Here is a 24895-nt window from a genome sequence, read left to right as displayed (position 1 = left end):
GCACACATTAAGGACACACAGAGGACAGGGGGCTCAGGGAACTTAGCCCATGGTTTTAGTGGCCAGGGTGTGGTATGCTGTTTACGATGGTTTATTCAAGCTAGATGGAAAAACTGTATTTTAATGAAGTTGCTGCAATGCAGCAGCCATTCATCTCTGCAGGCCGGACTTATGAAAAGTCCCTGTACACGCAACTTAACAGTAAATCAATTTAAAAGCCAAAGGTTCACAACTGCTCTTTCACAACAAAGCTCAAAAGACAGGGCATCTGATAATCCTTTAATTGCAGGTGAGATCATGGACATCTGATGTTCATCAGGATGCAGGCAGAAACCTCAGTAAGCACTATATTTTCCATGTGCCACATTATTGCCATAGTGAGGTGAAGGAAAGAGATGTTTCAGGGGTTACAGACACAGCAAATGGGGATAGAAGGGGAAAGCTTAGATATAAAAAGTATGGAGTCAAATACTTGAAGCAACCGAGTAACAATCCACAAGAATTGTCTCTGTGTTTAGAGTTCAGTTAGTGTCCCTGCTGGGATACGAAGCCCATTCTCTGGAGTGACAGAAAGTCATAAAAAGAGTTTCAAAAGAGGTAACAGGCAATTCCTCTCAGGGGAGCCGGCCCAACCAGAACCAGGAGAGACACAGGCAGAACTAAAAGTCAGGGACAGAAGGCAGGTCAGATTTCCAGGACAGAGGCAAGGAGACGTGGTCAGGGTTAAGCAGAATCGATACTAAGAGATCTAGGAGGAGGCACGAGTGCTGGAGAGCAGCACATCATGCGACGACAACCTGGCAGTGTCTGTGAGGATATGGGTTGCTAAAATACTGGCTGGCTGATGTGTGGAGAGGAGCTTCAGCTGGGGAGACCAGGTGCAGGAGATTGTGACTGATGAGGTGGTGAGGCAGGAGGTGAGTGAGTGTGGGCTCAGTGTGACAGAAACTATTTGTCTATGCGTGTGTATACATGACGAAGTGCAATGATTGAGTGTCAGACAGAACAAAACCTACAAAACATTTTTAAATAATCTAAAATGATTTCTCTCAGCCACGAGGCATATGATTTTGGAAGTAAATTCATGGGACTACAGGAACATATAGAAAGGTGCCTCAAAGTGCCAATTAATCTGAGAGGTAATAAATCAAGAAGGATTAGCAATATTGTTGATTCCACAGTTTATGTATAACCATAATATAATCATATAATTTAAAATATAATATAATATAATCAGTCTGAGACTTAAGAAGAGTTATGCTTTGACTTTACTGAACAGGTCAGAAATCTTTCTCACCAACCTAAGCACTGCAAATCTATGATTTCATTGCCAACACAAACACTCATTGCATTCCTGTGATGAGTATGCTGTCATTTCCCAGCCTCATAAACAAATACAGTCAATAAATGATGGTGAAAAATAAACAATAGCATATGCATCTGTGTTTATGAGTGTTGAAGGAAAATGAAACAGAGCAGACAAACACATGACTAACAAATAAGAATTGACATTATTTTGAACAGGTCCCAGAAGAGTGGCAGCAAGCAGTCGGCGTGTTCTTTCCCAAAGAGCAGGACTCCCACACCAATCAGTTCAGAAGTATTGCCTTGTTGAACGTGGAGGGGAAGATTTTCTTCTCCACTTTGGCAAGGAGAATAACCAACTTCCTCTTGGCCAATAGATACATTGACACCAGCTGCCAGAAGGTTGGAATACCTGGCTTTCCTGGCTGGGCTGCATCAAGCACTCCTCCATGATCTGGGATCAAATCCACCATTGAAAATGAGAAGAGCAACCTGCATTTGGTGTTGCTAGACCTCGTCAATGCATATGGCTCTGTTCTGCACAGTCCTACATAAACTTCACCTTGCATTTCTTCCATGTGGCAGCATAAGTGCAGAATATCATCTTCACATGCTACAGCAACCTCCATATGTGCTACACAAAGCAAAGCTACAAAACAGGATGGCAGCAGTTAGAACGTGGAATATCCACGGGGTTTGCAATATTCCCCGGCATGTTTGTGGTTGCCATCTAAACCATTCTCAGAAGGACCAGCCAGATGGCTGGGGGCATCAAGCTGCCATCAGGAGAGATGTTCCCACTGCAAAAGAGATGATGTCACATGTATCCTTCAAACAGCTCCATGCACTGCCAGGTCCTTCAAACACTTCAATCAGCTGCTCACATGGGCAAGGATTGAGGTTAACGCTGAATAGCCAAGGAGCCTGGCAATTAGGAAAGCTGTGCCTCATGCAAAGACCACCTTTGTGGTCGGCGGGGAGCCCATTCCCAGGCTGGAGGTTGCCCTGCTGCCTTTCAGCTCTTCGACTGAAACATGCTGCAGCTCCCCTTCAAGTCCATCAGCCAAGTGTAAAAGGTTGGAAAACCAAGATTTACCTTGTGGAGGTTGGTGCCATGGATTTGTGGGGAGGTTAGCGGTCCAGTTGCTTCAGGGAGAAGGAGTAGCAGGGGCAAGCCCGTGAGAAGTCATAAAGCAATTGGGGGAGGAGGCTGAAAAAGCAACCTACTGGCTATGGGTGTGGAGGAAAGATATGTAATGGGGGTCCACATCCCAGTAAAGGCAGCTAGGGATGGTGGGGAGACGTCCCCCTAAGTGCCACCTACCTATCCACCTCGAGGTGTACTGGTTCAGGGGGAGAAACGTCAATTAATTTGGTGACACCAGCTGACAACCCTGCAGCTCACTGATGGCACTGGTGGAGGTGCAACAGCCCTAGCTGCTAAGGCAGCAAGCAGCACCCTACCTGTACTAAGATCTGCTCCTTACAAAGCCTGTGAACTGCTGCTGCCAGCCGCAGCTAGGGGACTAACAGTTTTATAGTTACGGTGGCATAGTGGTTAATGCTGTCACAATAAGAAGGGTGCGGGTTGATTACCAGTGGGGGTACCTGAACATGGCTAGGTTAATTGGTAGAGAGTGATGGACTGAGCAACAGCAAGGGACTGGACTACAGGAAGGCCTCCAGAGACTAGAGACTAGACCAGACCAGAGACTGAACTCCTGCAGAGAGTAGACCAGACCAGAGACTGGACCCCTGCAGAGAGTAGACCAAATCAGACTAGACTAGATGAGACACCGGAGCCCACTAACAATGCACGCCCCCCACCAGTGAAGCAGCCGTCTGAGTGCTAAGTGCTAAGTCAAACGAGAGTCACTCACTGAGCTCAACACAAAGAGGTTGACTATCATGTATTTCAACGGAGATGTCAGCAATTGGTGGAAAACCAAAGAGCATGGGAGTAGAAGAAAATAAAAGGTTTACAGTGGATTTGATATTTCCACCAAAGTTGTGGAACGTATGTCACATTGTTTTATTGTTATGTTTTTGCTTAAATGTGTGGAAGCATTAAGGTTTTCAGTTATAACTGAAGAAGTTGTCTACATGTCATTACCTAAAACACTGCCTCTGGGTTAAATTTGCGTAAAATGCTAAAAACTGAATTCTCAAAAATTAAAAATCTGGGAAAAAAAATGGGAAAAAACAAAACGGATTTTATAGGGTTTTTTATAAAAAACAAAATGACTCCAAGTCTTTGCCTTCAATATGGATGGAGCCGGTTGAATCACGTTTTCCTCCTTTGTTGTAGTTTTCTCTTTGTTTTAGTGCTTACTGCGCATGCGTATGTTCCAGAACCAGCTTTGTGGTGACGTCAGGACGTCCCGCATACAAAATGGAGGTGGACAGCTTGTGGATTTGTTTTTTGGTTTTTTGGTTTTTTTTTTTTAATCGATTTTGGCACATTCTAAATCGAATCTGAATCGTAGTAATTGAGAATCACAATTCTTATACGAATCAATTTTTTTTAGCACACCCCTATTGGCCATTTAAAAAAAGTCTGAGATGTCAGGGAAAAATCTTTGAAAAATCATGGAGCAATTTATACCACGGTATATAGCAAGTCAACTTAACTTCTCTGACAGGAACTTTCTTGCTATTTTCATTAAGACATCAATAACTCAAAATATTGACAAAAAGGATATCAAGGGAGTAGTAATAGTTTTATAAAAGATAAAGAAAAACTTTGGGAGGATTATGATGGTGAATGAGAAGTTGGAGAATAGAAGATAAAGCACTGGGAAAAAGACAAAAAGTCCAATTGAAGGGAATGAAAGACAGTTGACTGTGGCATCTCTAATGCTACTGAGGCAGAACACGAGGCCTTATGTAAGTGTCTATTAGTGTGGGTGAGCAAGCGATAAAGCATTTTACTGCAGAGGTGCCAGAGCAGAGCAACAAGAGTCTCCTTCCCTCTTGATAAGTCTCTCTTGCTCTCTCGGTCCCTAACAGCCTATGCTGGAGGAAAGGTGTAGCGTACATATGGTATAACACCCACCCTTTAATTTTTTTTTATGTAACATTTATTCCGTAACAGAGCAAACTGTTTGCAGAAAACATTTTTTCATTGCCTCCTACATTTCAGTTATTAAATTTTTTGCTTCTCTTCTTCAATGCACAAGAGCAGATGATTAAACTCTCATTAGACACAGGCACACACAAACACAGCACATATTGCACCCATTACTTTTACAAGAAGCAAAAGAATGACTGATTCAGAGTCTGCTATGAAACTACAATATGACTTTCTTTTTTTCAATTTGATACTTGATCCCCACTCCTCCATTCACCTATGTCAGATTATATAAAATCTGCACAATAAGATGATGAGCTGTCTGCCCCAATATTCTGCGGTTGGGAATTATCTATGCAGCAGCTAACGTAAATCCTGAGACTGACCTCGAGGACATGCCAGATGCCTGCTCACATCCCAATCTGACCCCTCACCCCAGCCCTACCGCTATCCCTCAGCATAACGCCATTCATTGAAGCTGACCTTTCACCCCTGCCTATGTCAGTGCAAAAGCTTTAGCCTCTTATGTTCTGAAGGGAAGGAAAAAATGGCTCCAAGGAAAGATGAAAATGCTGTATCAATGTTGTCAGAAATTTTGCAAAAAATTACATTGACATGAAAACACATAGACGCAAACATGATTTATGTTAAAAAACAAAAGAGAGTAACCACCTGAGAGAGGAATGGGCTGTTTTAGTCTGGAGACCATGTCAGCAGTCTGGAAGTGGGTTAGACATCCCAGACAACAGTGGGGGCGGGTAGCTGCTCCTCTGACTATGACCTTCAACAACCGGCTTCTCCTTTGGGGAAGAGAATTGGTTGTGGGGTGGTCGAAGGGGGATGGCAAAGCGAAGCTGTGCACTGCCTGTCTGCCTGTCTGTTTTCTGGCCGGGCTGTCTGCCTAGCCTAAACCCGCTCAATGACTCTCTTAGTAGACTGAGTCAAAAGCTGGCCAATAATTATGTTAAAAACAGAGCTGTCTTTTCCCTGCCACACTGATCCATCCCTGCAGTTGGTTGTTCTGGTGTCTTGTTTATGCCAATGCAGCGTTTTCTATTCATGCTATTCTACTATACTGTGTTGACAGTCTACCTATGCAAGGGCAGATAAGAATGAAAAGCTTTTCTCATCAATACAAAATGCCCTGGTCACTAAGTCAGACCTCCTTTTTTTTTATTCAAACTGGTCTTTGTTCTGTTATCAGTGAGCTGGATCCCACACTGATTAATATTGACAGGTAGAACAAGCTTTGCTATAAGGGTGTGAGTACAAAAGACTTATTCAGGACAAGAACAAGGACAAGGCACACAAACATAAATATAGAGGCAGAGTTGACAAGATGAGTAAAATATTAAAAAAATAAAGTGTAGGTGAATGTGTTTAGAAGAACGTACAAAAGTGTGTGCCTGTAAATATATTGGCTACTCCTCTTTTTTCTTTAAGATCTTTGCCCAGGCTTGTCTAAGGGATGGTGACATACTTTGCAGTACAAGCAAAATTACAATACAAGGTGTGAATAGACTGAAAGTTGTTCCTGACAAACATTATAGCAGTGAGTAACAGTTTTATAGTTTTATAAGTTCTGTTTAAACATTTTAATACTGCAGCACAATGGTAGTATTACTTATGCTGGTGGGGAGGAAGTGAAAATACAAGTTTTTGTAAGCACCATCCAAAGCATTGAGTACAACAGTCACACCCACCTGAGCAGATGTGTGATCACAGTGGGATGATAACTACAGACTCACTACTGTGATCTTTATTTGGAGAGAAATACTTGTATTACACACAAGTCTAAAACTGTACTAGTATAATATAACTGTGTGACATGGTGAAAGGCTTTTGTGAATCTATGTGGCAGCAAGTGGGTTTTATGTGATGATGAACACCACAAGCATATACATCCAGTTAACAGTCAGATCTGTAATAAGCTACAATTATTGAAATCCCTAGAGAAGGTCTTATGGTCAAATGCAAAACAAAAGCCAATTTGAGCTGGGTTAAGAAAAAAGACTTAAGTTGAAAGGTCAATGGAGCAACAAAGAAACCTGGCTAATATGACCACACTGTTATATAATGTTATGCAACTTCTTTAGCGGCTGTTCAATATCAAGGCAGATTTTGTTATTGTGATAGCAGTGTGCTGAGATAGCAATCAACCTGTCATGGAAGAGGCATGTTTTAAATGTGTTTAAGATGTGGAACAGGAGGCAAGAACAACCACTTTGCCGTCTGTAGTGGGAAAAATGTGCATACACTCAAGAGCACGCTTACAAAGTAGAGGGCCAAACACTTGTCTGGTCTGGTGTACTCCCCAGAGAAACGCTCTGAAATCATACATGACTAACAATATGCATAGTTCACATTATGCTGATAGAGAATAGTAAGGGCATGAGATTGGTGTTTAAAGCACCCCCATACATCAATCTCACTATCAAGCAAACTCTACGGCTGTCAAAAATACTCATATCCGGATATGATACACCTTTGCAGATACTACAAGCGCCTCCCTGATAAGCCAATACGTCTGTATAAGAACCGAGCTACAAAGTGGTAGTGACTAAATCAAATAGCCATAGATGGAAACACACCTTAAAATATTGTTGTCATATTACTATTTTCAGGTTATTTGCGGTAAGAATACAATGTGATTCCCCCCCACCCCCTACTTGATAAGTTAACTAGCGTATAATGGATCTGTTGAAATGTTGAAATTCAAATAGTTATTATTGCATTTTTGGAGTTAATAAAAATATTTCTTTTTGCCTTTAAAATAATTTTTTGCCCCAATGGTATTGAAAATTGTATCAAATACTTTCCTGGGTAATGGTGTAGAGTTTAAATTTTTTGTGTCATGACAACACTAACACACTCTTAGCAGTAGTACTACAAACTGATATTTTAGCTATTTAATGATTTTACTGATTTTACTATCATTTAAAAAATGATCATATACTGTAGCCCAAATAAAGAAATATTGCTTGCATTGATTTTTAATAAAATGACAATAAAAAAGTAGTGCCACAGGGTTAGGGTTAGGGTTAGGGTTAGGGTTAATGTGCAGGTGCCAACTTATTGCAGACAGCAACCAATAGCTCTGTAAAATAAAGGAAAGAGTGTCTAGGCACCGCCTTCAGCCTCTCCTAGTCTTCTTTACTGTTACATAACCGCTTATCAGCACACTAGGTCTGTCCCTGGATGCATTTTCTGCTTACTGTGTGTGAAAAAACTGCATGTGTGTGTACAGCTCAAGAACTTTCAAAAAGTGTCCTGATCATAAGTCAGGAAAATTTTGTGTGAAACAATAGGAACAATTGTAAAATGCACTGCAGAAGAAACATAAATTAAAACACACTTTCTTCTGCCGAACATACAGTCAGCACATCCTACCCCTTCATCCACTACCATATCCTCTGAAAAGAGGTTCAACTGGGATACCAGTCTGATAGAAGATACTCAACCAAGGAATTGATGTGGATTAGTAAAAAGGAAACACAGTTTTCCTAATACACAACACCCCTACCAGCATACTATCCTATTTTTTGTCTCTCCTTTCCTTCTGTCAAGTGATTGAGCAATCTTGGCCCTCATCTCAAGATCTGGCTCCAAGGCCATAATTCAGAACTATTCTAGATCGATTGATTTGGAACACCAAACATGTGGTCGGCTGACCAGTACACCCCCACACCATTCATACCCAAACCACTGTGCAGTTGTAGCCCCAGGGTGTATTCCACCCTTACACTCTGTTAAGGAACACAGGACTGGATTTGAGTATGAAAATTGCCCATGTTGACTAACTTTAACACCATAAGCCAAATGCCACAATAGCTCAATGAACTGGGATGAACAGAAAATAGACCTGTGCTCACTCAAATAGGTCTGATAGTCGACTATGTGCCCCAGAATCCACACAAATCTGCCTGAAGCTCATGTTTCAATGCTGAGCCAAAGTTGAACAAAGCTGTCCATGACTGTACTGCTCGGAGTTATCTCTTTTGTGTAACATGCAGCATATATAAAATACAAATAAACCACAGAAAAAGACACGACAAAGGCTTATAGTTGTATATGCAAGCAGCCAACCAGTACCTGTTTCTTGGGACAGGGATGTGGGAAGAGGGGAGGGGTTGTCTTTCTGTCTGTGGTACATTTTGCACTTGTGCCGCCCTGAAGCTGTTGGCCAGCTCTGCCTGTTTCCCTGGGTTGCTAATGTCCAAATGCATGAAGCAGCCTCGCAGCTGTCCGTTTATGCCTGGGCAGTGAGTGGGACTGGCCCTCTTCAGGATCCCAGTGGAACCAATGTCTTTTTGATCCCCTCGGCCAGTCTAGGAAAGAAAATAAGACCAAGGTAATGTCAGTATATCATTCTTGGGCTAATTACTATCATACCTGATACCTTGCATTTCTAATTCAATTCATTGCCGGAATCCCAAGGTAACTTCTTCAGCCAATTCAAATATTTGGACTGAAAACATTTTTATTGCAGGTTCTTCAAAACAAAATCAATAATTAATGAACAATTGTGTTTCAAGTTTCTCTAAACGTACATTAGGAACTTCAGTTTGGATTTTGCAACCATCATTCCAGAAACTAGACATTTGGAAGTTATTCTCACATCTGACAAAAAAAAGCAGCAAATCATCGAATTTGATAAGCTGATGCATTTTTAGTACTTATGAGTACTTCATAAAATGAAGTAACTGTGAAAATACTTACTGGTTAAAAGTCTGTCGGTTAAGATTGCCTAAAATACAGTGACGCAAATGTTCATTCATAAGACATGCAGACTACGCACGTATATCCTGGCCTTATTACGAATCAATAGTGAGACAGACACAGAATCTTTGTGAACTTGGAGACTTAATTCATTTGTGCATATTTGGTGTCACACACGATGCAGACCCAAAGCTGTTGTATTTGGAGATGGGAGTGGAGAGTCCTGTCTCTGGAGCCGGGCCCGGCTGCGCAGCCAGGAAGCTCCGGCTGTAGCTCCACCCTGAAGTTATGGGGGAGGGGGGTTCGTCTAGTAGTTTGCGGTCCCTGCCCCCTTTTCTGTAAACTTTGCACACAGAATGAGCCGCCATTAAAAGGCGTTTGGATACAACGTAGTTAGTTAGGAAGAGTCGCCGACAGCAGCCGGAGGACACTGGCGGCCCGGGAGAGAGCGGCGGGGCCACTCCGAGCTTTAAAAGCGCCACTCAAAACAAGCAGCAGCCCGAGTCTGCGCGGCCACCACAGCCCCGCATTTCTACTGTGAAACGTCATTACGACATTTGCAAAGTGTGAAACCTCCAATTTAAAGAGCGTCATGGCAAGCGCACACCCCACACTTTCGCGTTGCTGTGAGTTGTGAGTGCAACTCGGTTCATAGATGTGTCCGGTTAATGAAGTCGTGGGTGCGCACTTCGCCGCCGCCGAGCGACACTTACTTTTTCCCCGTCTTGTGATATCCGTCCACCCGGCGACAATCCGTTCCCTTTTGCGGATGTCTGTCCGCCGTCCACCTCCGCAGCCGAGCCCCCCACGTCCACTACAAATTTGTAAAGGACGGGCCCGTGTGTGAAAGCGGGCACTGTGCCATTTTTTTCTACCGGGGTGACCCGGCTGTCGTGGAGGACTGAGCGGCCTGCCCGGCAGGGATCCGCTCCTCCGCTCCCGACACCGACCACCCTCGTCCGGACCGACGACTTGTCCAAAATATATCTGGAATCCATTTTCAGACGGGGAGGGGGTGGGGGGTGGGTGGGAGAGGAGACTAAAGAAAGAAAACCAGCTTTCTATAGATTTTAGTGCAAATTGCTGGAGTTAGATACATTTATCACGATTGTCAGGAGTTGATAGGAATTATTAGATATTTAAAAAAAAAAAAAAAAACTTCTATTCTACTCTACATGTAAAGTTTTCCGCCGCCGCCGCCGCCTCGACCCTGCATATCCAAAAAGCCGCCCGGTCAGAAGGATAAAAGATTGTTTTGCCTCTTTCCTCCAAACCGATGCCACGCCCCCTTTGCCTCGCTACCATTGGTCCGCTGTATACATAAACATTACATTTTGGCACGAGTCCACCGCGAGGCCGCCTCCCATTGGCTGTATTCACCCTGTCAGTCTTTTTTTGTTTTATTTTTTTTCTAAATCCCATACTGTGGGTGGAAGACGGAGGGGGGAGGTGTGTCCTACAGTTTACCGGCCGGTGTCTGTCGACGACAGGCCGGTCTGCAGGCTGGGGGAGGGTGCGGGGGGGGGGGGGGACACAGAGAAAACAGCCGGCGACAAATTGCGCATTTACGCTTCTGCAAACCAAATGAGTATTTATTTGTTTATTTATTTTTTGGATCATGTGTCATTCGCAGCGACTGCACTTCGTCTGTTCGTATGATAAAGTTCGTGAGGAGTGGTCAGAAATAACTATAAATTCTAAACACATAAATTATTATTGTACACCAGTATTGCTATATCTTGACATGACAGGATGTAGTCTGGAAACAGTAATCACAGATTGAAGAAGCGCTGAAAGCTTTTAAGTCGTCCTTTGTTACAGGTAAAGGACAAATTATTAGCCTTGGGGAAGACTACTTTTACTAATGGAACTGTTGTAATTATCTCATAAAGTAATAAACCACGGTTTTGGTATCATTGAATCTGGTCTGCTGATATCATGAATAAATGTCACTGCCTTACAGACTCTCCAAGTTAATATCTAACGAAAACACGCTGCTGCTTTATTATTGTGAGGATTATTGTATATGAGACTCACATTGCCAGCCGATATCAACTGTATGTGTCTGTTGTTGTGTGTTGGCGTGTACTTGAAACAGATTTAAATGGGATATTTAGCCACGCCCCTCTCTCGGATTTCCCGCCTGCTACAAACCCCGCCCCTCCGCGCACACCTGTTCCCATTTACCTACACAACCTCGTTGGTCGTCAGATTGTTTTCATATTCACTGCCAAGCTGCATATGTAAAGCAGATTTTTTTTTTTATTTCTGTTTGCTTCTCAGCACGAAACCTGTTTCTACCGTTGGCTGCTTGGTTAGTCGGTTTGTCTCAAACATTACCAAAAATTATTTAATTACCATCATTAACTCTGTGGTACTTTTTTTCCTGATGTTTTGTTGTGATGATATACTTGTAAGTAGTTTAATCTAATGCAATGGAGAAACACAGGGAGGCAGAAGATGAAAATATTTTTGAAAAGAACTTCAAAAATACAGTTTTATGTCACATAGAAGTGACATATGAATTGTCACCTGATTTCATTGTAAGATGGACAAAATAACAGACACCTTGCTTTTGTTTGGCTATACATTGTAAAATTTCCTTATTCCAAACAAATATTTATTATTTCCCTTTTGAAGTCTTGGTTCTTTTTACATGTTCATTTCCTTTACAAACACCATGAATAGTGCAGTCACATTGCAAAATATCTGGCTGTCTAAAACTGTTCCTGTTTATATTTAGTATGAAGTGTTTCAGCAATTTTCTTCCATTAGAATGTCATTGTTAGAAACATATAATTCATGAACATAACACTTACATTTTACTTTTTTTAAAGTTATTGGAGAAATTTCAACACTTTTTTTTTTAATCTCCAAACTGTCTGCAGAGCCCAGGCACTCTGGTTTATTGCTTTATTTTGACACAAAAGCATTTCACTGCAAAATGCATTTTTTTGCAGGCTACAGTTATTACTGTGAGGCAGCCACAGAGTTTTAACTGACACCATTAACCATATATCCTTGTTTCATACCCTGTTATAAGACTATAGGCAAAAGACAAACACAATTTGTAATGTGCCACTTTATTAGAAAAGTAAAAACTCACTTTAATATTTTATGAAGGTTAATATAAAACATTACAATCTTTTGCATATCTGCACGGTCACTATGTTTTATTATATGTATTATTTTTAAACTAAACCCTGTGCTTTAAGAACATACAACATTGGCTACAGCTGTCACAGCAGTATTGGCCCATAATTATATCCGTAGACAATAAACAAACAGCATCTGTATCTGCATGGAAAGCATGAAACATTTTGCATCCACAAAGTACAATGTGTCTGTGATGACCATCATTTTTTTTCTTTTTAACAAATATACTCTATACTGTATGTTACATTGCAACAACATCAGAACAGCTACAGAGTATTTTACACATTTACATCATCATACTGTGTTTGTGCAATGAACATCTGTCTCAATCAGTGTTCAGCAAAATATTTCAGATCAGTGCTTCCTCTCATGTTAAAGAAAATGTGACGCGTAACGTGACAGCCAGAGAAAAGGGATTAGTTTTTCAGCCAGCATTGTCTAAAGGTACCCTCAACTGAGCTTGTTAAGCACCTCAGCTGTTTGCCATTTCTCATATTAGACAGCAGTTGAGCCGTTGGTTTATCACTGATATCAGTGTGGGGTTGGCCCGACCTGCAGCCTCTGCTTCCCCACCCCCATATCACTCCCTGAGTCCCTCAGAACTGGACATCAAAGGCCCCTCCCCTGCACAGCGAGGGAGCGAGGCAAAGCAGAGAAAAGAGAGGTCTGTGTCGATTACTGGAGGATGAACACAGCTGGGGGAGGGAGTGTATGCAAGGGCTGACCAAGTGGAAGCAAAATGTGCTTCCTCCTCTAAAAGTAGAAACGCACATGGCTCAATGTTGCAGTGTGTGTGTGTGTGTGTGTGTGGTGTGCATGTGGGTATGTGCACGCAGACACAATATTGGAAGGAGGAGGGTCCTTTGGATCTGTGTCCATTCGCAGTGGTCCTCATCTAGCTTTAATACTTGTTGTTCTTCATCTCCCTCTCTCTTGCTCCGCCACAGGCGGGGATAACCAACATTTGGCCCTACTTCTCTCCCCTCCTCCTCTGAATTGCTGCTTTGGAAAGACTGAATGCTGCTTTGCATCACACGGCAAAAAGTACAACAGAAAGGATCAACAAACAAGAGATCAATTAAGTACCACAATAATTGTTTTCATCTCCACACATTAAAGCATGCACTTTTTTGATCAAGCAGGAAAAATTGCACCAACAACATAAACGTACTGTTTTCATGGCAGTGGCATGAGCTATTTAACCAATGGTATTATCAGTAGGTTAGAAAAAATAAACAGTGCATTAAAATACAGAGTGCATTTATGTTTACGTATCTTCTGACAAAGTAGCATTAATTAATTAATGTTACTAACCTTTCTAGACCCGTTTTCGCTTTGCATGGTTGTCTCACAGTGAGCATCAGTGAGTAGGTTGTATCCCTCTTCCTCTTTCATCTTTATGCCCATTTATTAAGGCTCTAATGTTGTGTTCTCTTCCTCTTCTTTCCCTTTTAATGTTTCCCAAAGCAACATGGGGAAGACTTTTTATACTTATTATACTTATATATATATATATATATATATATAAAATGGTAGAGAAAAGGGGCTGGAGACAAGAGTTGGGAGACGGGGCGAGGGAGTGAGGGCCGACCATCTTAAAAGACACTGGACGATCATTTTCTTGCCCACCTCTTCATTTTTCTTGAACTCCATTCCCTCTGTTTTTATTTCAGCCACCAGACTTAAGTCTGGGTAAATATGGGACCTCTGACTTTGACATGACACCAGAGAGCAATTCAGAAACGCCTTTTACAGAACATTAATGCACAATGAGACCAACTAGTCCTGCAGCTGCCCAGGGCAAAATGACAATGGCCGTAAAGTCAGATGTTTACAGAGCCCACAGGATGACACTTTAACTGTCCAGGATGAAGCAGCCTTTGTTGTGTTCAGCAGGCATCCTTATTTTTTGAAATTATTTTTCTGTAATTTATCCCAGTAATACAGTAAAGGTCTAACATTGTGAAATTTGTCACCCATATCACTCATGGGAAATTCTTGCACAACCCACTCAGTGCCCCTGACCTGATCACTTTACCCCGCATGACTCATCAGTCTGTTTGTGTTTGTGTGAGGCTGTATTGGGGTGTGTCATCATGCCTCCGGTTAGAGAGTTTGGCAAATCTAAGCAAGCATTTTTATGTAATCTCATAATTTGTGTGAAACTTAGATTGTTGGATAAAAGTCACTTTGATGATTATCATGAGGGTTAATACACGTTGGACGAGTCAATGATAATTTGTTAACCAAGGACAATAGGCTCACTCACAAAGTACCGCAATGCTGTCAGCAAGCCAACCAGCCAGGGTGCACAAAGAACCTGTTTCAGATGTTTGCTTAGTGAGCACTAAGTATCGCAAATCTCTGTGACTTCCATCTGCTTATATTACATAAGTCCCTCTAAGATGACGCATATATGTGTGTATGTGTGTGCATATATGTGTGACAATACATAACAGTGTGCCTCATTCTCCTCCATACTTACGACGACTGGTTATTTTCAGGTGGGTATCTGTCGTGTTTGAATTGGACAATGCATGCACATTTCTTTTGTTACATATATTATGTGTTTTGTTTTTTTTTCTCAAGTTGTGAGTTACACCAGTTACTCGTGGGAGAGTACAGTGTTCATAGAAAAATAAAGATATTATGGAAAATGGTGCTCAAACAGATGATTATGGTCAGTGACACAGTAAATTGAAGATGTATATTCCAGTTTTCTTTTCTTTGATTTTTTTTTTTTTTCCATTTTGTTAAAATGTTTTTGGTCCATATTTGGGCTGGACTAGACTTAGGCTGGTTCTGAAGTACAGACCAATCAAGGGAAATTCGAACCTGGATTAAGACCCTGTTTGTACCTGATGTCAACATAAAATGGATCCTCTTGTTTGTTTATAGAGGGGTTGTATCTATGTACAGCAACCTGCTGACCGGTGAAAAGACACATCCCTTTCACGACTCTGTACCAGAGGGTTTTGGGCCCTTTTGGTCTGTCAGCCAGCTACAGACCTGTGACGTACATCTCCATTCCATCATTGAAGGTGAAGATGGTGGTCGTACTGGAGCTGCTGGCCCCTTGTTTCACATCACTGATGGTCTCATAGAAGTTTTCCCCACCTGGCAGGCCTCTAGCAGGCAGGGCGGTTGGTCCTGAGGCCTGAGGTGCTGTTGGTGCTGCCTGCTGTTGCTGTTGCGTCTGCTTCTTTCTCTTCAAAGTGGCATTACCCCCGTTTGTGTTGTTAGTGGTTCCCCCCTGCTCCCGTTTCCTGTGGCTGTCGATAGTGGCATATGCAGGATCAGACTCAGCCATTACAAAGGTGGGCCAGGACTTGTCTCCTACTGGCTCGTAGCAGGGCTCTTCCTGGGAATGTGCCTGGCCCTGGACTCCCCTGCCTCGGCCCCGGGAACCTGCATTTCCTCTCTCACCACCAAAGGAGCGTGGGAGGGTCTTTGCGCCGTTGTTTTCCATAGGAGGCTTCTTCTTCTGGCTTTTACACACGATGGAGTAAGTGTCAGCAATCTAAGAACAGACACGGGAGGAGAGCAGGGTATGATGTCAACTAATGGCACTAAACTACAGTGCAGCTCGATCTTACAGTCTGTGACTAACAGCTCATGAAATAGAGGGCAACTGTTACTCTGCTTCATTCACAGCCTTTTTTCTATAATAGAAAGTCTTTAACCAGAGATGGTTCAGCGTACATACTCTGTGCTATACTGGGATTTAAATAAACAGTTACTATATCATTGTTTCCCACCAATGCGTGAGCTAACCTTGAGAAAGTGGACACTTATAATACTTAAATAGCTATTCAATACAATACTATGTCTGTAAATCTGGTACACCAGACATACAGACAGTATGTTTGTATGTCTAAATATATGTGGATATGAGGACAAACAAATGATGCTGCTAATTTGATGTGTGAACAGTGGTTGTGTGGGTGTGCACAGTAGATTGCATAACCTACTTTTACAGGGCAGGATAAGACTGAGTAAACTTTGTTATCAGTCAGTTGAGTTCTAGGCAGGGAGACAAAGTTAGCTTTGCAGTGGATGGACCTGTTAAAAATTCACCATAACTGCTTTGGCAACATAACAGCGGTGTGTGGTGTCAAAGATCTGAACAAAAACCAACTCACTGAAGAAAGAAAGAAAGAAAAAAAAAAACAACGTCGGTGGGCAGTTTCCACATTTCTTTTGTTTGAATGAGACTGACATCCATGTTATTGACACTGTTTACTGCAAATGTATGCAAATGCAGCCTCTGTATGTTTCCTCTGTGCTAAAACTGAAACATGTAAGAATTGATAACTAAGACTCACAGCTTAAAGGCATTTGTGAGGGCTTGTGGGGAATTCAGATAAACCAGTGCTGTGACCTCTGGCATTTCTGTGTCAAAATTCCATGAGAGGAGCAAAAGAGAAGAGGATTGTGGGACATGGTTATGTTTACCTTCCACATTCACACCCAGACCAGCCGCTTTGCTGGTGTGGCCCTGAGAAACACTGTCTATGCAGGCTACCTCTCTTACTCACAAACACATACACACAAGCACAGAGATACAAAAAGCTTGTTTTTTTTTCTGCTCCCAATAACGGGAACCTGAGAGCAAACAGACAAGGAGCATGATTTTCTGCATGTGTGTGCTCACTTCAATGGCACCTACATATTAAATTTTTACAGAAGAGAAATATTAAATTATATAATCTGTGAAAACATAGTTGAAGTGCAAACAACTGCAACTTAAATTGTGAGTGTCTTTCCCTCTTTCTGTTTCTGACAAATCTCCAGCGACACAGATACCCCACCCCCACAAATCTCTAGTGTGACCTTTTTGGATAAACAAAGACCCTGGCGTATGCTACAAGTGTATTCACACAACGCGCATATATGTGTGTGTGTGTGTGTGTGTGTGTTTGTGCAAGTAAGTGTGTGCATTTGTGCACGGAGAATTTGCAGTTCTGTGCAGCTCTGTGCAGCTTTGTGCAACGGAGGAAGGAAGTCACAAGATGATGGGGATTTCAAAACTGGGCTGCAGCTGTTGAGGAAGCTTGTGCGTTGTATGTTTTCTTTTCTCCTCCCCTCAGCCTGTGCTTCTCTTATGTCTCTTCTGACACTGCTGTAACTCTCTACTTAGACCGAGGCATTTAGAAACTGTACAAAATTTCTGTGCGCACTCACAAACATCCATGGAAGCACAACAGTACAAAAAGACTGATCCATCTGTGTGTGATCAACTTCATGAATAGCAAATATGGCACAAGTTTCCTAGCGGTTGATATTCATCTGGCAAGACATGCTTTATGCAACGTGATTGGTTGGGGAAGGCAGCGCCTCCTAATAGCCACAAAGGGAGTGGAGCAGAAGGAGAGAGCACCAGAGGAGAGGAGGAGATTTAGGTGGGAGTGGAAACTCAACACCTTTTGACGGCTGTAACTGACAACCACCAGAAGTATACGGGCAAGTTAGGGCAACAACAAACTATGCAATGGAAAAACACAGAAACTAGGTGAGAGAAAAAGTAAAAAAAAAAAAAAAGAAAAAAGAAAAAAAGTTAGAAAGAAAGAAAAATGAATTGTGAATTGAAAGAGAGACTGGAGAATGTAGTCAAGGCCAGCTGTGCTGTATATCAGTCTGATTTGCAGAGGAGGAGTTAAACTCTTGAGCCAAAGAGCAAAGAATTAACCCTTAAATCTCCACAGATAGCAGCTTCCAAAACTTTGGCTCAGTGCTGTCTTATACAACAAAGTTACTTCCCTCCTCCAAATTGATAAGAAGTATCTTCAATCTGTGTACATCTATATTATTTTTTGTGACTTGCTGATCATAAATTGTTGAAAGTTGATCAGACCTACCCTTGAGTCTTTAGCATACCTACAAAGTTACTGACAAGATATCTGAATTGAGGAAGATAATTATGGAAATGAGAGGATCTGTCAAATACAAGCTAATAAAAGACTGTGGTCTATTTTGGGTCTGAATGATTCCCCTAGCACCCCAAGTATATCTGTAGTTTTCAAAATGCTGGTAACTCTCTCACTATGTTCAACTGCGTCCAGAGGAGAGAGAAGAAAGATGGACTGAGAGAGAAAATTATTGAGTGTTTCTGTGTGCAGAAGCACACGTATGACTGAGTGCAGACTTTCCCTGCCTATCACCAACAGATGCAATCTAATAAATAGGTCAGCTCGTGCCGATTATTTCCCATCTTGGAATAATGATAAAAACAACAGCAACAAAAATAAAACCCAGCTAACTTTCAACAAACATCTCTGAATACAAAAGCGGTGATTAAATATTGGGCGGGAGACAGTCGTTTCTGATCCGTCTGGTGAGTCATGCAGATGAGTGGGGGACTCAGAGATTGGGGTCAGGGTTCAAATGGGGGGTTGGGAGGACTGCATCCACGTAACATAACCTCTAGCTGTAAGCAGAAACCTCCTGTGACAGGCAGGTCACAGGGCAGCGCTGTTATGACAGCATGCCAAATCAAATGGGCACCCCACACACTAAACATGGCAGCCACAAATCACAGACATGTCCACCCGTCTGTAGTTCTTCCCATCCTCTTGGGGGGGGGGGGGGGTCCTCCACCAAACACAAACACACACATATCCATTTACTACCTCCTTTGCAGTTGGGGGAGATGGGTGCCCCTGTCCATTTTCTCCACGGTGTGGTGGCGGGTGCAAGGTGATGATGTCATCATCTTCTGGGGGCTTCCAGATGTACTGCTCCCCATTGCCCATGAACACGGCCTCCTTATAAACAAAATCAAATGAGGAGCACAGGCAAGTTTTGTAATCACAATCTGCTCTTTGTGCAGCAGTGTAGAAATGTTTAAACCATGTAACTCCATACATACACTGTGCTCTGCTTGACCGTGTGTCTTTTTTGTTGTTTTCAGTGGGTGTTTGTCAAGAACTGTGAGTTGTGGAAGTTTTCGATTGCCATGTTTGCTTAATAGGTGGACACTGACCATGGTGCATAGTGTGGGCTGTATGCAAATTATGTGTGTGCCGCACGTTAGAGAAAAAGACAACATTTGTTTTGAAGGTAAGAGGTCAAGACTCCATCAACGATAACACTCTTGCACCGTGGGAATAATGTGGACTCTCTTTTAGCAAGTTTGGCCAGCATTACTATAGTCAAAATTACTGACCACTTTGTTAAGTCACCTGGTTCTGTACTTTTTTTTTTAGCTCACCAAGGGTACCATTAGATCCAAACAAACAAATCAGTGAATGGTACTGTCAAAAAACCAGTGGGTGTTGGAAGCTGCTGGGAGTTGCTCTGAAACCAGTTCCTAACTGGAATCAGATGCTTCTGTCATTATTTATCCTTTGTTGCCACAGCTGTCCGTTTCTGTTACCGTCAAATGTTAATTAACTATGTCCACACATTTTCCTTTTACAAGTCAATTTTAAAATATTAAATAAATCATAATAATTTACGTGACCTGTCCAGGGTGTACCGCGCCTATTGCCAAATGTGAGCTGGGATTGGCTCTCACAGCTCCGCGACCCGGAAACGGATAAAGCAGTTGAAGATGAATGAATGATAATAATTTACGTCCAGACAAATTCATATTAGAAATGATCTGCATCCATATCCTACATACATGACCATTCCCAGGATGGTGTGAGTCGATGTAAACAGGAAACAGACTGTCAGCTCTCACTTTTACTCAGTCTAATAGTTGCAGAGGATATTATAAATAGGGCAACTAAAAGTAGTTGTGGCGTGTGCAGAATCTCACTGCATCTTTTCATTTCATTCGTTTATTAGTTCCTATCTAATGTTTCCTCAAGGTTTTACACAAATCCACTAAGACAGACAAAAAGACAGAGATCCGTCGGCATAGATATAACGCTGCAAAAGCACAATCCCCATTTAACTTCTTTATTGGTTAAGGTTGTTTTAACAAGCTTTTAGGGAAGAGTTTTAAAAAAGCAGAGCACTAAAATTCCTTTTATGTTACATGCATTTTCTCTCTCTGTAATTGCAATTCAATGAAACAAAATCTGGCCGGCTGATTCAAAAATTATAATAATAACACAATAACCAAACAGTTGACTGTTTCTGTAAAATTTTTATCACTGCTGGTGTTCAAAACCTATTAGAAACCTATTAGAAAACATGTAGTGGTATGTGCACATGCGAACAAGGATGATTAAACTTTTATATGCTTCTCCCGTGCAGTGTGAGAGACTGGAGCAAAGTAAATGGCTTCCGCATGTTCACATTATTTAGCCCAACACGGGCTAGTTAGCTTTTCCTATATAGACTTGCTGATAGATTCAACACACACACACACACACACACACACACACAGGCAGCTTGGCAGCCTGCCAAGCTCTTACATAATCCATCCTTCCACTCTTTACTCTGGCCACTCTAATAGCATGCTGTGCATCACAGAGCAGGGGTGTGAAAAGAAAACACATGCACGCAAACATCAACATACACGCACATAAGCACACAATGTCAAGGATTAAGCATTCGAAGATGAAAAGTGTCGGTCAATTAAAGGGCTGACGTCCACAGTTTAAGCTAAATTGTTTGAACAGCCATATCAATCTTCTCAAATCGCCAACACGAAAGGAAAAGTCACCTGTTCTGAAAAACCCACAGGAGAGACTGTTCAAAACGCTATCATTGTCCAATTGTCACCTTCATTCCCCTCTCAGAACTGCCTTACTCTGTGGCCTTCACTGTCTATAAACATCCAGGCTGGCTAATAATTAGAAACCATCAAAGGAATTTGTGAATTGCAGAACTTATTTTGTTGCAAACAGCCACAGGTTTTAAATCACAATAGCAAAACATAAATTATAAAAATGATAAAATATAAAAGAATCAAAGTAACTAAAATATAAAGAATAGCCGTCCTCAGTTGTTTGTTTGTGGATACTGCCCCCTGGTGGACAACAGGCAGATCTACAGTTATCCTCGAATGCCTAAGGTGGATAGGGAGCATATTGAACCAATGATTGCTGTACCTTTGGGAAAGAGTGCAGGTGAAATGGTTCCAGCATCTTTCGTGGAAACTCCTGACTGCGATGGAGGTGAGGAGGAGCAGCAGAGGGTGAATCACTCACACTCGACTGGCTGTCTGACTGGCTGTCGGCCCCGTTATTTTCTTTCCTGTTTGTCTTGTCAACCTTTCAAAGTAATGAGTCAATAGTGAAAACATTAAACATCCTGCATTCAGTTAAAGAGCGCAGCAAAAAGTCCACATTATCATGTCAATTTTACTTTTGGTTCCCTTTTATTATATTAAAGACAAGCTGATTAATTTCTATCCATTTCTATGTGCAGTTTAAAATGTTTCTGATCGCCTGACTATACTGGCCTTCCCTTTAATTGGAGGCCAGTTATTACCACCTTCAATCATTGCAAAACCAACAGTATGTTGCAATACTTGGCCTTTTAACCACAGATCTTAACTGTTTCTTTAGGGACTGATTACAATCGCAGAAACACTTCAGAAGCCATAGATACAGCATAGAGATAAACAAAACTCCTGTTACCAGTGTGCAAGCACAAAGTTATTTCCAGCTAATGCTGATTATCATTTTTTTTGTTGACAGTGTAAGGTGACAACATACCCGTAAAAAAGATCTGTCTCTGTGTGTGTAGAAAATTTGGCAATACATTTGCATTCCTGCAACATGCCTTCAAAGTCAACCCAGAGGCAGCAGGAGGATTTCAGAGTTTAGAAGGAAAAGTCATGACATTTCCACAAAAACCAAAATTAAATTAAAACTATTTTTTAATTGAATCAGTGGGTGGCGGGGTGGGGGGCTCTTTCATTTCAAATTACCACCTGAGAACTGATAAAAGGATATGTTTAATTTAATTACCTTTTTGAACTTCCGTATGGAAGCGTACTCAGCTGCAGCTGGATCTTGAACACCCAGGGAGTTAGCTGAAGACACAGGGGACCTATTTACCCCACTCGCCCCATTACCTCTTCCTGTCATCGGACTGTTGACAGTTCCATTCCCTCTGCCGTTTCCTCTGCCACCCTGTGACATAGCACATGAAAAGAGCCGCAAGGTTTTATAGGTTAAAAATTACTGTTATTCTTCGGCTGTTCTCACTGAACATGGGTGCATTTGGATGGTTGGCGCATGCCATCAAAACAAACAAATTAAATACCTGTTATAGCTTTTACATTCATTCCATGCAAGTAGCTCAAGTGTTAAAAATGACATCTCTGTCACCTCATGTTTCCACCTGCAGCTGCTGTCAATACCTCTCTGTAGACCACAGAGGTGAATATGTACGGATTCTATCTTTCTCCTTTTGTAGAGAGTTTGCTGCTCTTATTAATACTTATTGTGTGTGTCTGTCAGTCGTAATTATGTTTCATGGGGTGCACTGTGTTTAAAAGCATCATTTCTGTGTATATACATACGGCCCCGTTCCCGTTCTCGTGCATGTTTCCATTGCGGGCTTCGATGGCGTGAGCAGGGGGGCTTTGGGCAGCCCTGACTATAGCTGGAGTGTTGGCTGAAGTGGGCGGAGGGGCAGTGGGTACCTTGAGGCCCGCGTCACGTTCCCGGACACCTACACTTTCGTACAGGCCATCGTCCAAGCAGTAGGTGGGGGTGGGGTTGTTGCGCAGGCCCACCTCAGTGTATGTGTGGTCTCTGGCCTCTCCTCCTCCTCCACCCCCATCTCCTCCTGCCTCCCCTCCCTCCCCCTGGCCAGATCCCTGGGGACTGGTGGGGATCTGGGGGAGCTGGCGCCCATGGGAGGGCCTCAGGTCCGTCTGGGAGCATCGACTGTGGAGGAGCAGGAGGTCCATACTGGCTGGACGGCTCTTACTAACAGCTGCACACACACAGGGGAAACAGGAGGGAGAGAAACAAAATGATGGAGGGATGGGACTTAAATGGTGTAACAGCTCGAGACTGTGTATTGTGTGTTGTTATATACTAACTCACTCATCACTTACAGTTTCCATTGCAGGGAAAGCGATTGATCTCATGCAATCTGGTGTCAGATTTGCTCATGGAGTTCAGTTTCGGATGGCGAAGTGTTCCCTGCTGTCACACACATATGACATGTTTGTACAGGAATAAAAAAAAATAAACGTGCATCGGGATAGGAAACCATCTGTTGAGGGAGAAAGCTTACATGGAACAGAGCAGGAGGACATGGAGAGGGTGAAGAAGGGAGGAACGGGGGAATATAACAAAAGCGTGTCTTACCATATTTATGGATGTCCCCTTCTCTCCAGCTGGGGGGTGCTTGCTCTTGCTTTTTCTGACACAACATCAAAGTGAGGAAGGTCAATGGGAGCCGGTGGACAGAGAAAGAACATACACACACTCAGAGCACATAGATACTATCAACATCCAGCGCGTGTTAGGGCTTTGAAGTCTTTGATTGATAACATGAGCCCAGTCAAACAGTGAGTGCCGCATGACTCGGATTTTTGCCACAGCAGAGGATGTCCTTCACTGAGAAACTTTTCTTTTCTTCTTGTTTCTAGTTATCGTCACGATGCGACCAAAACATTATTATTAACACCTTCGTGCTTGCTGTTTTATTTTACAATCCTCTGGTATTGTGCAACAAACAGATCTGTAGTATCATTGCACACCAGTGTGGATCCCAGAAGTTGTTGTCATAGGAAACTGTTGATATAGCAAGGGATTGACGAGTTGAAGTAACAAGACTGACGCTCCTGGGTTTAGGTGTGAATGTGAAAACTGTTCCTCACCCCCCCATACGCCCCTCTTTCCTCTCATTTTAGAGGGTGAGGATCTGCATCACATTCAGCTGCTTTGTCGCAAAAACACAATGGAGCAAAAAATAACATTTCAGGTTTTGTGAACAGGTGTCAGATTCGCAGAAATAGTGTTGTCGTATAATCATCCATGTTGTTCAAGCAGCTTCCCTGGTGAGGAGGAACTCCATAAGGAGGTTAAAAGAGCTCATTAAAAGAGCTCGCCATGTCGTGTACCAGCCTGGCCCAGGACATGGCTTCAGATAAAAATGACAGAGGCATTAAGGCATATTAAGGAGGACAACAACTATTTTGTCATTTTTAAACTAAAATCCACTATCAGCCTTCGCTTCAAAAAGAATAAGAGGAGGGTTATTTTAAATCAATAGGAGGAAATCAATGGCTGGTCTCTCTTTCCAGGATATATAGTAGTTGTAAATGACAAAATGAATTTGATTTAGCGACCAAATGAATACTCAGCTCCTGAACATAACTGACATCCAGTGCGGTGCAAATATTTCATTCTTCAGATCTTAACAATTGTGTGGTTTATTTTCATGACATGAGCTGGTTTGACATTTCTCTCCATCCTTATCTGTGTATCCCATGGCAACAAAGCCACAGTGCAGCCTCTGATTGGTCCCTGAGGGTTGTAAGGAGAGAGAGGAAAAAAAAAAAAAAAAAAAAAGCTGCCTGTTCCATTGCTCCTGCCTGGCTTAGAGTCTGATCCTCTTTAAACCGCAGGGTGTTCCACTGCTTTTGCCTGCTGAGGAGACTGCTTAAGACGGGTGATGTGAGGCTGCTCTGACTCTGGCTTGTCTCCTCACCGTCCTGTAAACATAATTTCATCTGATCTGACACTCGCAGCCATTAACATTCATTACTGCCACTCTGCTCTG

The 24895-nt window shown here is 42.3% G+C and overlaps 2 protein-coding genes across 5 annotated transcripts in view; both read right to left on the bottom strand.

Annotated features, from left to right (window-relative positions):
* The window catches only part of slc2a4rg (SLC2A4 regulator), a 35995-nt gene extending 25723 nt beyond the window's left edge, over positions 1-10272 (bottom strand). Inside the window, exons 1-2 of one of the 2 annotated variants that reach the window (XM_029507259.1) lie at positions 9808-10272; positions 8468-8703 (exon numbers count right to left, since the gene is read on the bottom strand). In XM_029507259.1, coding sequence (XP_029363119.1) covers positions 8468-8703; positions 9808-10092 — 521 coding nt within the window. In that variant the 5' untranslated portion in view covers positions 10093-10272. The remainder of the gene's footprint in view (positions 1-8467; positions 8704-9807) is intronic. The other variant, XM_029507260.1, reaches the window with a different exon arrangement.
* A 4638-nt stretch (positions 10273-14910) lies between these two features.
* LOC115046170 (uncharacterized) overlaps positions 14911-24895 on the bottom strand; it is a 35173-nt gene continuing 25188 nt past the window's right edge. Inside the window, exons 3-9 of one of the 3 annotated variants that reach the window (XM_029506363.1) lie at positions 23476-23530; positions 23220-23310; positions 22677-23095; positions 22120-22284; positions 21256-21417; positions 18880-19014; positions 14911-15770 (exon numbers count right to left, since the gene is read on the bottom strand). In XM_029506363.1, coding sequence (XP_029362223.1) covers positions 15252-15770; positions 18880-19014; positions 21256-21417; positions 22120-22284; positions 22677-23095; positions 23220-23310; positions 23476-23530 — 1546 coding nt within the window. In that variant the 3' untranslated portion in view covers positions 14911-15251. The remainder of the gene's footprint in view (positions 15771-18879; positions 19015-21255; positions 21418-22119; positions 22285-22676; positions 23096-23219; positions 23311-23475; positions 23531-24895) is intronic. The other 2 variants (XM_029506364.1, XM_029506365.1) reach the window with 2 other exon arrangements.

Source organism: Echeneis naucrates, chromosome 7 (assembly GCF_900963305.1).
Source record: "Echeneis naucrates chromosome 7, fEcheNa1.1, whole genome shotgun sequence".
NCBI classification, from domain to species: domain Eukaryota; kingdom Metazoa; phylum Chordata; class Actinopteri; order Carangiformes; family Echeneidae; genus Echeneis; species Echeneis naucrates.
This window is presented reverse-complemented; position numbering and strand designations above follow the sequence as displayed.